Below are 17,000 nucleotides of genomic sequence, written 5' to 3' on the forward strand. Positions count from 1 at the left end.
TGCTATAGTATTGGCTTTAACTGAACAGGCTCTGAATACCCTGGAAATAAATAAATGAGGATGCAGAACAAGCTTTGCATTCCGTAGGTTTTCTCTTACGTCTTTGATACCAGCAGCTTAAGCCTATGGGGAGGCACAAATGCAACCCAGCACTCATTTCAGCCTCTCCTGCAGACCTGCATCATCAGAAACATTTTACAGGGAGAGGTGCTAAATTTAAACAGAATTGTTATCCAAATCGGAATGGTTTTCAGCAATCAGAGTCCAGCTTGTTACACCTAATACACAAGCTGCATGTAATTACACCCGTGGCAGCTAAAACCTTAGCCAGCAACATTATGGGGTTAAGAGTATCTTAAATTTGCCTTCTCTTCCTTTTTCTCCCCCTTTTCTCAATTATAAAAATCAACTCACAATAATCTGTGACACAAAATCAAGCACATCCTTCTAATATCTACATGCGTGGACACAGGACGTGTGCAGACAGGACTTGTGCATATAGATGGGTCTGTTTTCTATATAAATAAATATTTATACCACATTTAACTTCCGGTCATCAATAACTTCACTAAATCTACAAGAGAATTCACAGAATTGTATCTTCAACATAACCACCCTCAGAGCAGATCAGACAGACCTGTCCCTGGGTATCTCCAGCTGCAACGCACCATTCCAACCCCTCGGTTGTTAAATCAAAGCTGCTGTGACCACCTCATTTCGTGTAATGGACAGGAAAAAATGTAGTACAAATCCAAGGTAGCTGAAACAAAGCGTACTTCCACCCTCCCTTCAGTAACAATCAGCCCTGCGTTGCTCACCAGAGTAAGAATTAGGAAGTGATCTCAAATTCACAAAGCAAAGCCGCTTATTTTTACTGCCTGTGGCGAGTCCAATTGATGCACACGCTAAAGAAGAGCCATTTTCGCCTCAGTGCCGCAGCAGAGCAAGGACTGCAGGCTTAAGAGAAGTATTTCTCCGTACCAGTGCTCAGCAGACGCCTTCTTCGCAGGCTGACGTGGTCCAGGATCATTATGCCCACACACAGCCCTGCACCGCCCACCAGTCGCTCCCCTGCTCTCAGAGAGGAGGCTCAGGAACCCAACCAAAGACCAAAGCTCATTGAGAAATGACACATATTTTACAGAGGGGAAAGTGTTCCATAGTCAACCTTCCTTTGAAGACACTGCAGGGAGGTATGCACATGATTCATGACTGTTGTGGGGTAGCAAGTGCTAAGAGCGAAGAGCAACTAAAGAGTATGGAAAAATATGAGAGAAGTTTGCTTATACAGACGATCCCAGCTCCCTTCAGAGCTCACAAACACTTGCTCTTCTTCCTCCCCTCAGCACGAGTCAGAGTACACAGGGAGAAGGTGAGCACGAGCAGCCAAGAAGTCGAAAGCAGGGTCTGCACGCTTCCTTCCTACTGTAGATCTCAGAAGACTGGGTTTCCAGTCACACCAGAGTCTTCTTACTCCTGCTGGTACTAATGGAACCAGGGGACCCCGCTGGTTCTAGTCTGTGGAAAACAGGTCCCCAGCAGACGGTAGAGGTGCCAGACCTCCCGTGACATTGGGCAGCAGTGACAGGTCTGGAAGGCTCTGGATGTGGGATTTCAGCTCCTTGCGGACCTGGGTTACCCGAGCAAGCTTCTGTTTATATTCCTGAGGGAGAGAGACAAGAGAACGGTGATTAAGCACAGGTTAAGGAATAGTGCTTTTGGTAAAGCCAGGAGTATTTTCCAGGTGAGGATCCTGAGGGAAGGCAAGTAAGGGACTGGTGCTCCGAGCAACTGCCGACATGGCAGCAGATCCTGCCACCTGCACCCAAGCTCACCGCCTGCCCACAGGCTTCAGCTTCCTTTAACCACTAATCCTGCCCTGTGCTACTTGAACAGGAGCTCTGCAAAACAGCCCCAAACCTGTACCCACTGGGGCCTGGTGGAGCACTCGAGCAAAGCGCTGTTACATAGCTGCTCCCTTCTTGCACTCTCCCAGGCTCCTGACTGCCATGTGTGGCCGAGGAGGGACACTGCCAGCACTCCTCCTACAGCCCTGCTGACAGGGCAGCCGCCTGAGGGACATCACAGCTACTACCATGCTGCTAAAATGCTCTTTTTCCCAAGCTTGACCCATTTTGGATATTCAGATAATCCAATTTTCCCTTTCAAGTCATGAAATCACACCCAAGTTTTGGCTGTGAAACAGGGTCCCCTCTATGAGGTGTGAACAACCACAGTGGCCGCAGCACTGGGCTGGCACGCCAGCAAGCACAGAAACATGTGTGCGGTCACTAAATGTACACCAGACACAGACACAGCCCCTCCAGCTGGGAACCAGGCAAAAGGACACTCAAATATTCAGGGTTTTATTATAAAGGGAGAAAGAAAGTACTTAAAAAAAAAAAGTCCCTGAGGAGGGAACTTCCAGGTAGTTTCTCCACAAATGGCTCTGGGCTGAGCATTAAACTCCAGTCAGAAATATCTGTCCATCCTCAGAAACCCCCATGGTATCAGAGGTAACGGTGCCTCGTGTTTCAACGTGAGGGGACAGAGGCAAAGATCGGATCCTAAAAATGACGGAAGGAACCATGCCTTGTTAAATCATGCTCGGAGGCCATTTAAGAACAGACAACACACATCCAAGTTACCCAACAGCACTATCAACAATCGATGTTTATGTGATTTTCAGAGTTTTGTGATCCCAAGCATTTATGTAACAGTCACGGCTGTGCAAGTAACAAAATCACAGCATCACGTCATTTCTTCTGGAACACACCAGCCTCTACCCAGCCATTCCAGGCATATTTTTTGTGGCATCTCCAGAATGCAGGAAAGAATGAGCTTAAGAGAACAAGCGCAGCACAGTATTCCACGTATGCAGCTGTGATACTCGCTTTTCATTTCTTAATTACTTGGCAAAGAAAACGGTTTACCAAGGAACAGAAGTTTATCTTTGAAGATCAAATAAAACCAGGCACACATTTAATCAAAACATCTTTCTGGAGAGTTTACAACTTCAATCCAGTCTTTCCAACCCCCTCTATGAAGGAAATTCTCTTCACCTTCTCCAAATATCAAAGCAGAGCCATTCCTGCAGGGTTACCAGCAATGAGTTTACACTCTCTGTGTTTCATTACTTTGAATAAGAATAGTGAGAGCAGCAGCTGATTGCAACCACTCAGAATGCTCCCATGCCTGGAACAGCTATAGAAATTTCCATAAATTTCCTGCCAGCACCAAGTAAGAACTACCTTTAACAGTCTGTTTCAAACTGAAATCCTTCTATGAGGCTCAGTGAGTTAATGTACATCACAACCAAAGGCTTCGGTTCGCATACATTAAAAAAAAAAGGAGCAAGAGAGAGAAAAATAAGCCTTGCAAGGATAAAGCAGCGAAAGCCCCCAAACCATTAAAAACTCTGGCTCAGAAAACATCACTGAACTCAGGAATGGAAAGGGAACAGTCCAGGAACAAAGCTTTCCTAGAACAAAGTAATACTTGCTGGACAGATTCACCACACACCACAGACTCCCGCCTGATAAATGCTTTCCACCTGCTCTGGGACCACAATGCTGTGTTGATGTGTGACAGAGCCATAAAGAGCTGGAGAGGTGGGATGCCAAAGATGAGACAGAGAGCGCTGACGACTGCCCAGAGCACCCAGCAGGCTCACCGCACCCTACACCAAGAACAAGGCAAGGATCCAAAGCCAGGGCAGCAAGCACAGAGCCCAGAGGCAGCCCCCAACTTCTGGGCAGCCACTCCTGCAAGTGGAGAGTCCTGCAGTCCTGCTGCAACACGGAAGCAGCACCTTCCAGGGAGACGCAATCCCTCACATGAAGCACAAGGCAGGGTTGTGTTTGCCAGTTGTGCTGCTCAGGAAATCCCCTCAGCCCCACTCAGGAACATGTGGAAGCAGAGGCGTGTGACCCCCTTCCAGGCCCAGGAGCTCCTCTCTTCCCACACACCAAGGCCATGTTCTGCGGCACGGGAATCTGGACACAGGTTTATGGGAAACCATGTTTTCCACAGAGCCCACGGCATGCTTTGAAACTGCATCTTGCAGGAACCCTCCGTTCTATAAACCTTAAAAAATATGAAGAGCACTTAAAAGAAACTGCTGCTTCCCAAGGTCTCCATTTGTGCTCCGTGTGCTGAGCTAATTGCCTCGTTGCATACAGTCTTTCATTAAGATTAATGGTATTGGGATGCTATTTGGTTTTTTGAGGCAAAATAATGAGGTATTTCCTGTAAGCAGGAGTTTCAGGATGATACAGAAAAGGCTGGCACTGTGCCACACAAATCCTTTCGCTGATCAACATTCCCTTTCCGTTTGCAGAATTACGCACCACAGCGGCCAAGTGAATTAGACTCTGAATGAGACACTCAGTCCTTGAAACAAATGCAGTGTCAGAATTAAACCCCACTGAAAAAATCCGACAGAAGTGTTTCGCTCAAAAGCAGCCTTGCCTGAACACCGTAAAACTGCCTCTAACCGACATGGCGGGAGATCCACCGGAGGATGCTGCACGGCTCAGCTCACCTTGTGAGCTACACAGCACAGGCTTTGTTTTATTTCAGCTCAGAATTGGCACTGGACACTTTCACTCCTGTGCTGGGTCAAGCAGGAACATGCTGCAAGTCATCACAGCAATAGCACCTACTCAAAAACGTCGTCAAGCATTAATGAGGATTTATAGAGCAAACGGGAAGAGCAGCCAGTCCATGTCAGTTCTGACCCGCTGCAACCTGAGGCACTGCCCAAGGACACCTTTCTCAGCATAAGGGCCCCAAATTACACAGCTTTTCTGCAACTGATGACGAGAACTCAGTGTCACAGGGTTCTGCCATTGCCAACTTCCCTGAGCATCAGTCCCCGAGACGCAAATACACTGAGTTTCTGTCATGTTTTGTGGATTTGCTGTGTTTCACTAGTATTAACAGGATTAGTAAACAACTGTAGCTCTTCAGATGGCAAAAGCTGCTTCTCAAGATGCAGATTAGCTCTTTCACTGCTATCACAGTAAAGACTGTGCTCTGTAAATAAGATAAAAGAAATAGTGATTTCCAAATCAGATGCTTCCATGTCTTAAACTAAAGCCCTGAGTTGTATCACTACCAGAAGCCCTTTTCTCCAACCAGCAGCCTTGGTGAGGTTAGGGCAGCAATGGAGACAATCCATCCTCCATCTAAAAGTGCCACCTCATCTGCGAGTCAGGAAACTCATTGTACAGGAGAGAAAACTCAGTCAATAGCAGCAAAGATCTGGAAAAGATACCTAGAGAGAGCACAGCACACAATGAGAGGATATGTAAAATCAGATTGGTTTAAGTTATTTTATTATTTCAGCCTTTGCTTGAGTGAATGTTTTGTTTTAATACATTCTTAATTGCTACAAGGGTTTCAGCTCCTTCTAGAACAATGCTGATTAGCGCTACAAAGAAAACCCCGGCTCATCGATAATGTTACTGTGAGCACATCAAAGGCTCAAACAGAACTGATGAGCAGATAAGGGCTGCCATATCTGTAACCAACATCTCCCACTGTTTATTAACCCTCCAAGACTCACGAACAATGGAACGCTTTTATCAGGCCCTCTCCCTCAGCACAGATCTGAGGTTTAACAGCAACACGAATTGCGCCTTCATGTTCAGTTGACGAGTGGCAACTCCTTCCAGACTTCGACAGCACCGAGGCCGCCTGCTTTTGGCAGAATGACAAAGATACCAACCTAGACAGAGCTTTAATAAGATCACTGTTTAGCTTCCAATATATTAAAGAGCGCATTTACCCTGAACAGCGGGTGCACAGCCTGCCCGTTGCTATCAACAGGATTACTCCCACTAACAAAGCAGCTCAGCGAGTGAACAGCTTAACTCTCAGGATTACATCCCTGCCTCTGCCAGAGATACAATTTTCAAGTAACATTTCTTCCCAAAAGGATATTTCACAAAACAAAACCCAGTACAATTGTCACAACACTTCAGCTAGTGTATTAGAGATTTTAATCTAATGTTGTCATTGTGAATTTCCTAATTTCAGTCTCAAACTGACTCAAATTTATGTTCTGGCCTTTGCTCAACATTGCAGTGCAGCATTTTGCTATCCATTTCTTGCCTTTTTGTAAAGAAGTAAACACCTCTCATGTAGCTATTTTTATGCATACACAAACACATACATATGTGTTCCCGACAGGCTGGTGCCCTCTTCTCAGCAAGGGAAAAAAGCGCAGACTTCCACTGGCATTCAGCAAATCCATCAGGCACCGAACAGGATTTAGTTGTGTGACACCTTCGGGATCCATGTCTGAAAGTGCCTTTTAATGGCTCAGGCATCAGACAGACACTCTGCTTGGAGAAATTCAAGCTAAACAAGCTAATGGAATCATTAACCACCCACCCTAACCCTGAACACAGCACCAGCACTTGTCTGGCTGACACAGAACAAGCAAAGTTCTGGAAAGACAACACATTCGGAGTCACAAGACACTGGAAGCTCTGGTACAAACATCCACGGCAAAGTAAACACTCAACAGGACATTTGCCTCACAAAGATGCTGCCGAGCTGTGAGATCAGCTCTGTCAGGGAAGCAAACAAGGCTGTGATGGCTGCAACACAGTTTCCTTCTTGAGGATTTTGTCCTCTGCAGCAGCTGGGGTCCCACCCCCAGCAGCCGTTCACCATCACCAGAGTAGGCGCAGAGGAAGCCCTTTGCGTGCTGCCCAGGGCAGTTTAACAGATGGCGGTGACACAGCCACCACCGTTAATTAGACTTCCACGAGCCCCAGGGTGTGGAGGAAGAACCTGGCTGCCGCATCCCCAGCACATGCTCCAGGACACGCGGCAGCGCTCAGTCCAGGCAGCGCAGTCACACTCCGCAGTGTCCTGCCCTCCACGTTCAAGGGAGCTATGGCAGCACACGTAAGGAATCATCTTTCTGTATCATCCAGGTTTACACCCCAGCACAGACACCAGAGGTAAGAAAGGCTGTTAAAGGATGGATACCAGAAGATTTCAGTTCAACCACATGTCCTCATCAGGCATGGGTGGGAAAGGCAGGAGGGGTACCCAAACATTACAGAAAGGAACTATAGAACACAACCAATAAACCCCCAGCTGTGGCAATTACACCATGTGCAACTATAACACAGTTACAGCAAAGGGAGGAAATGGGGATTTGATACAAAACAGAGTAAACCAGAAGAAACTTTGTTAAGTGAGCCTGTTTTCCTTTAAAAAGTATTGAGTGCTGGGCCCTTCATGTCCACCCATATTAGAACAAACAGGACCAAACATCAGAACGATTCTGCCTTCTTCAGACTTTTTACACCACTTTCTTACCCATTTCACTCCAAATGTAAAATGGCTCAAATCACCTCCCATGAGAGAAACACACAGGTCAGGAGTCAAGAGGGAGTGTTTAGGGAGACAACTAGCTTGCCAGCACCAGCTTCATCAGTACTCACTTCTAGCTTCTTCTCTTTCTCCATCAGGACATCCTTCTGGTTCTGGGTGTATTCAATCAGCATGCGTGCCAGCTGGCGCCGGTCCTCCAGCTCCGCTGCCAGCCGGCCGTTGTACTCAGCCAGTAGCAGGCACGCTTCATCCACCGTCTTCGAAAGACGCTCGGCTGCCTCTTTGTCTGCACACAAAAGCGTTGGGTAATTTAGAGGACAAAGTTTATAAATTTCATCTTTGACAGGAGAGCTGCAATTAATCAGACACGTGTACGTTAACACCTCATTCATAAATAACTTCTGGCTTGACAGGAAAATATGAGCTGAAAGGAACGGTAAGGACTAACAACTCGGGAATGGTGCGTTTAGACAATGGCAGGAGTGCCTGCATTTCACCCTGGCAGAGATGTCCATGACTGCGGGTGGGATACAGCTATGAACTCAGCCTCCACAAACAGGTTAATTAAACTAGAAGTTTAGGCTGTGCTTTCAGAATTCATTAAAACAAATCGGGCAGGTTTCACATGTAAACACGGTGGGTGCTTTTTAACTCCTCTTTTCTCTGAATAACTCCTAAAGCATCAATAAAAGCAAACGTAAATTGCACACCAGCCTTCACAGTTGGACACTGTGAGAGTACATTATAAAGGACTGAATAAGTGACAGTTGATAATAAGCCCTAAATCAAAATGACTTACACGAACAAAAGCCACATCAGCTCCACCTTTACGTGCTTCTATTATGATTACTTTTTAAATACAACTGCAAAAGACTAACAGGCTGATGGGGGCAGCGAGTTTTGGTTTCCATATTAATCACAGACTGCGTGTGTACTCAGCACAGTAACAAGATGAAGAAATACTTCCCTGTCTGGGTGTTCACAACCACCCACACCTGCTTCAGAACTCCTGTTAACTCCACATTCTTGCAAAACACTGCTAATGCTCTCCAAGTACAAAAGTCTCGGTGCAAGCCAAAAGAAAACCAGCAGAAACAATGCAAGTTTCACTCCCAATACCTTTGGTAGGGCTGCCATCCGTGAATTACCCAAGAGCTACATAACGAGGGCACGGAAGCAGGAATTCACTCCATCATACACTGTAATTATTTAAAGAAAAACCCTTTTGATTTCTAAGTTACCCTTTGGACACACATCCATTCACCTCCCAGACTCATACCTGTAATCTTCTCCAGTAATGAAACATCTTGCACCTCCTGAGGCAGGGAGGCGATCTTTTGCCGTACTGTGGCATCTCCTGATGCTGCATTTTCCAGGTCTTGCAGGGCTTTGATCAAGTCCTCGGTCTACAAGACAAGTTAGCCAATGTTAAACCTTTCATGGTAACTTCCGTAACATCTCTTGCGTCTGTGGCCGCTGCCTGAGGTCACCTACGTCTGAAAAAGCAACCGCTTCCGGAATACTTTCTTCAAGTACTTTTCAAACTGTTGCTTCCTGACACAGAAAGCATTCACTGAGCATACAGTTATGCCTTGGAACTTGGGCATAATTACAGCAAGATCCTCTTTTTCAAGGCTCTGCAGTGGAAAACTACTCATTCCAATTAAAAGGAGCAATGATTTAAGTCAAAGCTGAGAAGTAAATGCATATACCAGCTTGATTTAGGCTTCAGCCCTTTGCACTGCATCAAACTGGGACTTGTCTTCCAGCTGAGCACTCTTGACATTTCCTCTTAGACCAGTGCACATGCACCTCTGTTCTAGTCCAAAGGTACATCCTGACACAGCAAAAACCCACCGAAACTAACCCAAACTTGTACTTGTCCAAACAAAACTATGCCAGATTTCCATCTTTACAAGCATTAAAATTTCGTAACTGGTTATCCACCATGAATTTTGATGACAATGAAGGCCACTCCTCACAAACAACCGAGAAACTACAAGGGGTGCATTCCCATCATGGGACACTTAGTCAAGACTCAGCTGGACAAGAGGCTGGACCGGCTTGTCTAGGGCGTGCCTTTGCCAAGAAAGGCTAGACCAGGTGAACCCCGACATCCCTTCCATCCTGGTATTTCCTAATCCTGCTCAAGCAAACTACTGCTCTGATTTAGCAGCGTCACTGCTCTCCTCGGTCAGCTCAACCAGCTCCCTGGAAGCACACTGCAATCTGCAGTTAAGCAGGACCTCATCGTGTCCCTTCAGCTTCATCTCAGCCGCTTTCAGTGCCTCGAGGACAAACAGGTCAACTGAAATGAACACGTTCAGAACATCTACCAGCTTAAGAAGGTGGTGGGTGAGGACAGAGGCCTTGACACACCACACTGCCTCCCTGCTTAGAACCATTAACAAAAGAGAAATATATAAAATTGATGCTTCTTTGTTTCAAGTAACACTGAGCTTTTAATGGGCGGGTTTTGAAACTGGACACGAGCCCTGTGAACATCACTGGGGATTAAAGTATGTTTCAATAGTTTGAAAACTAATAAAAACACTGAAACATTTCAAATAAATATTATTTTAACCTGAAAAAAAAAGAGGTCCATTATCCAATATTTACTGCTTCTTTGCCAGCATTTCCCAACAGTAACAAACTCAATGCTTATTACCAAAAGAACCCACAAGCTGTAAGGCATCTAGGGGAAGAAACAACAGAAAAATCTCACTCATTTCCTTGACAACTGTGATTTATCTTTATTTTTCATGTTTACACTCTACCAGATGGATGGCGGGGCTTCTTTATCCTTTTCAAATAGACAAGGGCTTAACATATGTTCATTATGCAACCTTACATGGTCAGACTGACCCTCTATTTCATTTCTATTTCCACATCACTAACGTGTCAGCCCCAAAATAAAGTCTTCAGAGCTGGTTTTAACAACCAACTCCACACAAATCTACCAGAGGTTAAGCTTTTGAACACACACATGGAGAGAGACATCCTACAAAAGCTTACATTTTATCTGTGTTACGCCTCTGGGTTTGAGAGACACACACTGACCTTAGACAGAATTTAAAACGCAGGCTGCTCTTCTGGCAGTTCTTTGGTATCCTGCCCTGATGATACTTCTCAGCCCATGGTTTAGACCACTTGGAATCACTCAGGAGCAGCACAGCGTGCTGGGATGGAAAAGGACTGTTCTATTCCACATGGACTTCTCAACCCCCAACAGAATGTCTCCATTAGGAGCATTTCGCTGGTGGCAGCTCCACCTCGTGGCTGCACCACACAGGAGGTGGCCTTTGGGACCTCTCCCGCTCACCACCCATCCCACCTACCAGCAGTGGCCCAGCACTTGGGTCTTGGGGCGAGTAGCTCCCAGGGTAATCATCATCTTCCTCCTCTTGTATTTGCTGAAAAGTCCGCTTCAATGACTTCTTCTCCTCTGCAACTGAAGACACACAAGCAGCTCATTTGGATGCCAGATCTGCCCACCTCAACTATCTCTGCTTCAAAAGACATGCACCAGATGCTCTGGTGATGAAGCTCTCTACAGAGCTGGACAAACACGGTTGGACTCTGATGTTGGCAGCACACTCCCAATACTCAAATGCAAAACGGTAACAAAATGCTCATTTTGCCCACAGGAGTATCTCTGTGCATGCAAGCACACAGACACAGTCTTCATATCAGCAGTTATGTTGCATGTCCAACACTGGAAGAAGGAACGGCAAGTAATGCCCTGCTAGGCAACAATCAGCCAGTTTCCAGCCCTGTTCAGCTTCTCTGTTTAATACCACGTATACAGGTAAGGGTTTCTACCAGTAGGAATGAAATGCTGATGTTAGGATACATATGGACAGAAGATTGCAAGCTCTATTTTGCAGCAAGTATATGCTCACTATGGTCCCACAATCATCTAAATAACTGCTAGTAGTTCAATGTTTCACTCTTCCAGCAAAATAGTGACTTAGGACAGCTCTGTGAAATGAAAACTCTATGACATGACAGCAACAACAGCCACGGGCAGAGCACAAACTGATCTTCAAGCATGTGACTTATAATGCTTCAGCAATAAGGATTTCATAGAATCATGGAATGGTTTGGGTTGGAAAGGACTTCAAAGCCCACCCAGTTCCAACCTCTCTGCCATGGGCAGTGACACCTCCCACTGGATCAGGATGCTCAAAGCTTCATCCTTCATAAAGCAAGGCAGCATTGACTACATGAACTTTAGTGTGGCGTACCTTAGCTTGAAAGAGAAGAGAGAACTTATTTAATGAGCCAGAAGTCCTAATGCAGCCTTTGATCCAGCTACAGAGCCTTCAGAAGAAGGCAGATCATTCTTCACACATGCCATCAAAATTCCTAAGAGGCCAGGTAATTTGTAAGTAAGCTCTGGACAGAGTCTCAAGAACCTCTCTTCAGGGGAGTCAGGTTTTGCTGAGATAACCATGGAGTTCAAGGGAAAGAGCCTGTACATGCTTTGATTCACAGGAAAACCCAAGACCACTCTTGATTTAAAATGAAATACACCTGCTCAGCTCTAATGAAGAAGCAAACAGAAAGGTCTGTCCTTCGATGCAGTTTTGCCTGCCCTGTCAGCTGGGACATCTGTCTGAAAACCTCTATCTTACTGAAGACAAAGTCAGAGGTGTCATACATTGTATGCAGACAGCTGAATGACCTTCAGGAGGCAGACACAAACACAACTCTGTCAGAGAACAGATTTACTCAATGGAACGCAAGGAAGCACAAGAAAATCCTCACCCTGAATTTTTGAAGCATGCTAGAGAAAAGCTACTCAAACTAGAAAAAGGGACACTCTGCATCTTTATAGACAACAGACGGAATACAGCACTTCGAAATGTGACTCCAGGCAAGTGGGGTAACACAACAACAAGAAAAACGGCTGCTGCCCGCTGAGCTCTGTGACAGACTTGACTTAGCTGAACAGGAAAAGTGCTGACAACAAATGGCCAAGGAGAGCAGTTAAAGTTACACAGTCCAGTACAATGTGCCATCGATAATTAGCACCTGTGTGTACTTACCATGACATAATTAGCCAACAAAGGATAAACATGAGATAATCAACAGTAGAAAGCATGACTGTAGTGCATACAGACGTGAACACAAACACGAAGGGAGTAAGGTATAAAAAACTGATATAGCACAAAACATTGCATATAACAACACCACCACATGTACAGCTCTCCTAAAGAAAACAGAAAACCAATATAGAACACCAGAAGACACTGAAGGACAAGAGAAACCTGATGGTCCAGTGCACCCTCCAGCTGCTCCCAGCCCTTTGTTTCTCTGAGGGCCAATCATTCATGACTCTAATTCTCATTACAACATACACTGGCTAGTAGCCCCTCACAGGTCAAGCACAGCTGGAGCTGATCTGCTCCAAAATTACACCTAGTGCAGCCCCAGGTGCCTTTCTTTGTTATCCTTGGCAGCGTCCCAGCCTGCTCTGCTCGCTGTATTCTGACAGGGTTCTGACTTCCCGTGTCAGACTTTGCAACACAATCACGATCACAGCAATGGGCAGCAGTTCAGTTCTGTGTTACAGCGCAACCCTCCTACATCAGAGCAACATTCCAGCACTTCCCCCAGCTGCTTCTTAAAAAGAAATTACAAGAACACACCAGCTATACCAGCTATATTGCCATGCACAGTGAATGCAAGAAGCTTATAATCAGTTTCTCTATCTGTCTCACGCAACAGGTTTATAACAGTGATGTTCTAGCAACAAATGATACTAAGTTAATGTTTTCCCCTAATGACATCAGCTGGTACAAGAAAAAAAGAGACAAGATCCTGGACATATTTTCCAGCCTTCGATTATTAAAAGTCATAATAAAACATGGTAACTACACAAAATAAAAAAACTAACATGAGAATGAAAGCACCAACAATACTGAATAAAGCGTTGTAACAACCTAGCTGCCCACTCTGAGAGATGTAGAGTGGAACAATTCTAACTCTCAGGGTGGACACAATAGCTCCCTCCACCCTGCTTGCTTGTCTTCACATCAAAACGCAGCCCTGGTGAATGAGCAGATGCGGAAAGCACCTCACGTTTAGCTTCTGTCAGCCCCAAGCCATGAAGCAACACAGTTCCAAAGCAGAGCTGCAAGCTGAATGAAAATCAGACTGCTCCCAAGACAATCCCGAAGAACCTCGGCTCTGGCAACAACTCAGCCACAGGAGCCCCAAGCTCAGCCCCTCACAGTTCTTTCAGTGAAATACGTACCAGTCTAAAATCCAAAGCAAAGCACCCACCAAGAGTGATGCACCTTTACCTTTTGACTGGGGGCTACTGGAGTCCTCCATCGAGAGTTTGAGCTGCTGTATGAACTCGCTGCCATACACACTCCTTTCTTGCCAGATGTTAAGTAATCGTTCCAAGGGCTTTTTGCAGCCCTCATCTGCTTCTCTGTTCAAAGACAGGAAAATTATTACAATTCAGCTGACAAACAGCTTATGTTTTAAGAGAGCATCTTCCAAACCAGCTACTGCAATTTATGGCATATTTGCACGTTTGGAAGGAATCTTTCCCATATCAGCTGAGTCAAACTGTGTGAAACACATTCGTGGCCAATTTTCCCCTTTATTGGCACCAGAGATTGCCTGAAAGTGCTCCACATTCCCACCCTGAAGTGAAAACACAAGTGTTGAAAGAAGAACCTTGCTATCATTCAGAGTTTGTAAGAGAAGTTATAAAATCCCCCCAATTTGGCATGTTTACAATCCCAAGCATTAACTTCAAATGGTTGTTTCAGTCAGTAACATCCCAATTAAAAAGCAGGTTGTTTGGATCATTAGGCACTCGAATGTACTCCGTACAGCACATTGAAAGCCTTCCAGCCGTCAGTTAGCTGAGATAATGGCAATTATCAGGCTATTGAGAGGAAATCTTAATGAAATGCTAGCCCATTTCTGACGGGATGGCGGCTGCATCTCTGTTTCCCTTTACATATCGAATCCTTCATTCCTCTAGCAAGGAGAGGAACAATCGGATACTGTCACAAGCAGCAACACAGCCAGGAACCCTGCTCAGACCAGAAGATGAGAGGGACCCAAAATATCAGCTCTCTGAAAGGCTCCTGACAACGGGGAAGAGCCATGTGTTACAAGGCTTTAACACACATCAGCAACTGTTTGGTTTCACAGCCCATGAACAGATCCACAAGCTCTTCAGGTAACAGGAGTTGCATGCAGAGAACAAACCTGTGAAGCTGCAAGGGCTGATGCGCACATGAACAGGCTTCCCCAAAGTGAAATATTAACGCTGAACAGCTCTGGGCTGCAACATAGCCAGAATTCAATCTCCAATGAAGTAAGGGCACAAGCATTCCCGAGACTTAAAGCCAACCCCAAAGCCCCAAACCTCAATTGAATTAAAGGTTCTATAACAAGAATGCAAATCTCTACAGAGAAAAGGTGAAGGAATACATAACAGAACAACGTACCTGGCAACATGAGAAAAAGCATCCACAAGAACGGATTCAAATTCCCTGGTGAACTCTGGACCTTTCCTCTTACTGTTCTGGATGACATCATTTGCTAAGTATAGGAAAGTCAGCTTCCGACTCGATTTTGCTGGGAAAGGGAAAAATAAGAAGGAAAGGAAAAAAAAGAGAGAGAGTTTGCTTTTATTTCTCATGTCTTTCACCTGGAATCATTAACATCACTGTCAAGGCTGCTGCCAGCTTTTCAGTCTAAATGGGAAGTTCAAAACATGTCCTCGCTACCCAGGCAAATTGGTGCCTTCTGGTGGAGCAGCTCTTGGCTCCCTCCTACTCAGGTGCTTTTCTAACTGATTTCTAAAACAGTTAGAAAAAAAAAGCAGAGCTGAAGGGTTTGTGCTCATTGACACCTCAAATCTGAGGAAAACCTGGATAAGAAAACTTTAACCACGTGATTAAACCGAGCTGTTCTAATGCACCAGCAAATTAATAACACAACAGCCTTATTTTTCATTAATTAACTTCAGAAAACAAACTGGTATAGAGCCATGTAATTGAGAACAGAGGGCAACTGCAGGAGGAAGCGCACGTGGAGACTCAACTATTTTTCCAGACAATGCTGTGCCAAAGCAGCACTGCATTTCCCACACACCATTGCTCTTCCCATCTTGGACCATCAGTTTATGTTTACTTTGCTTCACTCTAAGGCTCTTGCTGCAACTCCAAAGCAAGTAAGTGCTGTGAACCCAGGACCGAACCCAGACGGACCAGCAAGATTTGAAGCCCGAGCAGCGCAGTGGGAAGGGCTGGGCACCAGGTCTCCAAAAGGCCTCTGAAGGCCTCCGGCCCCAGCCCCTCCATACTAGGACCAGCACTGGTTTATATTTTCGTTAATAATACAGACAGTGATTTTGCACAGACCTTCAGCAAGTTTGCAGATGACACCAAGCTGAGTAGTGCAGTTGTGATGCCAGAAGGAAAAGATGGCATCCAGAGGGACCTGGACAGGCTGGAGAAGTGGGGCTGTGTGAATCTCAGGAGGTTCAACAAGGCTAACGGTAGGGTTGGGACAAACCTTGGTATCAACAAAGGCTGGGTGAAGAATGCATTTGGAGCTGCCCTGAGGAGACAGACTTGGAGCACTGGGGGTTGAGAAGCTCAACATGAACCAGCAATGTGTGCTCACAGCCCAGAAACCAACCATATCCTGGGCTGCATCCAGAGCAGTAGGGCCAGAGAAGGGATTCTGCTCCTTTGCTCTGCTCCAAGACCCAACCTGGAGTCCTGTGTCCACTACTGGAATCCCCAAAGCAAGAAAAACATAGATGGACTGAGTCCAAAAGAGGAGCATAGAATGGGCTGGAGCACCTCCTGTAAGAGGACGGGCTGAGAGTGGTGGGGTTATTAAGCCTGATATAAAAAAGGCTGTGGGGAGACCTCAGAGCAGCTTCCAGTACTGAAAGGGGCCGGGGAGAGACTCTTGATCTGGGAGTGCAGGCACACGACGAGGGGAACGGTTTTCAGCTGAAAGAGGGGACACTGAGATGACATCTTAGGCAGAAACTTTTCAGTGAGGGTGGGGAGGCCCCGGCCCAGGTTGTTGCCCAGAGCAGTGGTGGCTGCCCCATCCCTGGAGGTGTTCAAGGCCAGGTTGGATGGGGTGTGGAGAACCAGATCCAGTGCGAGGCTCCTCGCCGCGGAACGGGCTGGGCTTTGCAGTCCCTTCAGGCCCGAACCGCTCCGTGTCTCCGTGATCCCCGGGCCCGGCGCTGCCCCCGCCCCCCTCGCACCTTTGCGGAGCTCGCGGTGCCAGACGGACACGATAGGCCCCGCGTGCTTGCGGTGGTGGATGAGCCACAGCGACAGCGTCTGCACGCTCTGCTGCGAGTTACTCAGCTCCGACAGCTTCTTCTCCAGCGCCGACTCCGAGAAGGAGGACATGGCGGGGCTGCGGGAGGCCCCGCCGCCGCCTCACCCTCCGCGGCCGCCAGACCAAGATGGCGGCGCGGCCTCACCGCGCGCGGCCCTACGGAGCGCCGGAGGGGCCACGCTTCCGGGGGCAGGGAGAGGCACGGCGCATGCGCCACGCCGCCCGCCGCGGGGCGCATGCGCATTACGTGCGTCCATTACTTTTCTCACGCCGCCGCTCCCCCCTGGACCCTTTAG

At 46.6% G+C, this 17,000-nt stretch overlaps 1 protein-coding gene across 1 annotated transcript; it reads right to left on the reverse strand.

The window, feature by feature from the left end:
* Positions 1-83: 83 nt before the first annotated feature.
* RPRD1B (regulation of nuclear pre-mRNA domain containing 1B) lies at positions 84-16,858 on the reverse strand. The gene is made up of 7 exons (XM_069871569.1): positions 16,625-16,858; positions 14,838-14,967; positions 13,668-13,801; positions 10,695-10,807; positions 8,636-8,762; positions 7,467-7,642; positions 84-1,663 (listed from the first exon to the last, which is right to left on the reverse strand). The coding sequence occupies exons 1-7, from the start codon at positions 16,773-16,775 to the stop codon at positions 1,514-1,516; spliced, it is 981 nt and encodes a 326-aa protein (XP_069727670.1). The 5' UTR covers positions 16,776-16,858; the 3' UTR covers positions 84-1,513.
* Positions 16,859-17,000: the final 142 nt, after the last annotated feature.

The sequence above is a fragment of the Phaenicophaeus curvirostris genome, chromosome 18 (assembly GCF_032191515.1).
Source record: "Phaenicophaeus curvirostris isolate KB17595 chromosome 18, BPBGC_Pcur_1.0, whole genome shotgun sequence".
NCBI classification, from domain to species: Eukaryota; Metazoa; Chordata; class Aves; order Cuculiformes; family Cuculidae; genus Phaenicophaeus; species Phaenicophaeus curvirostris.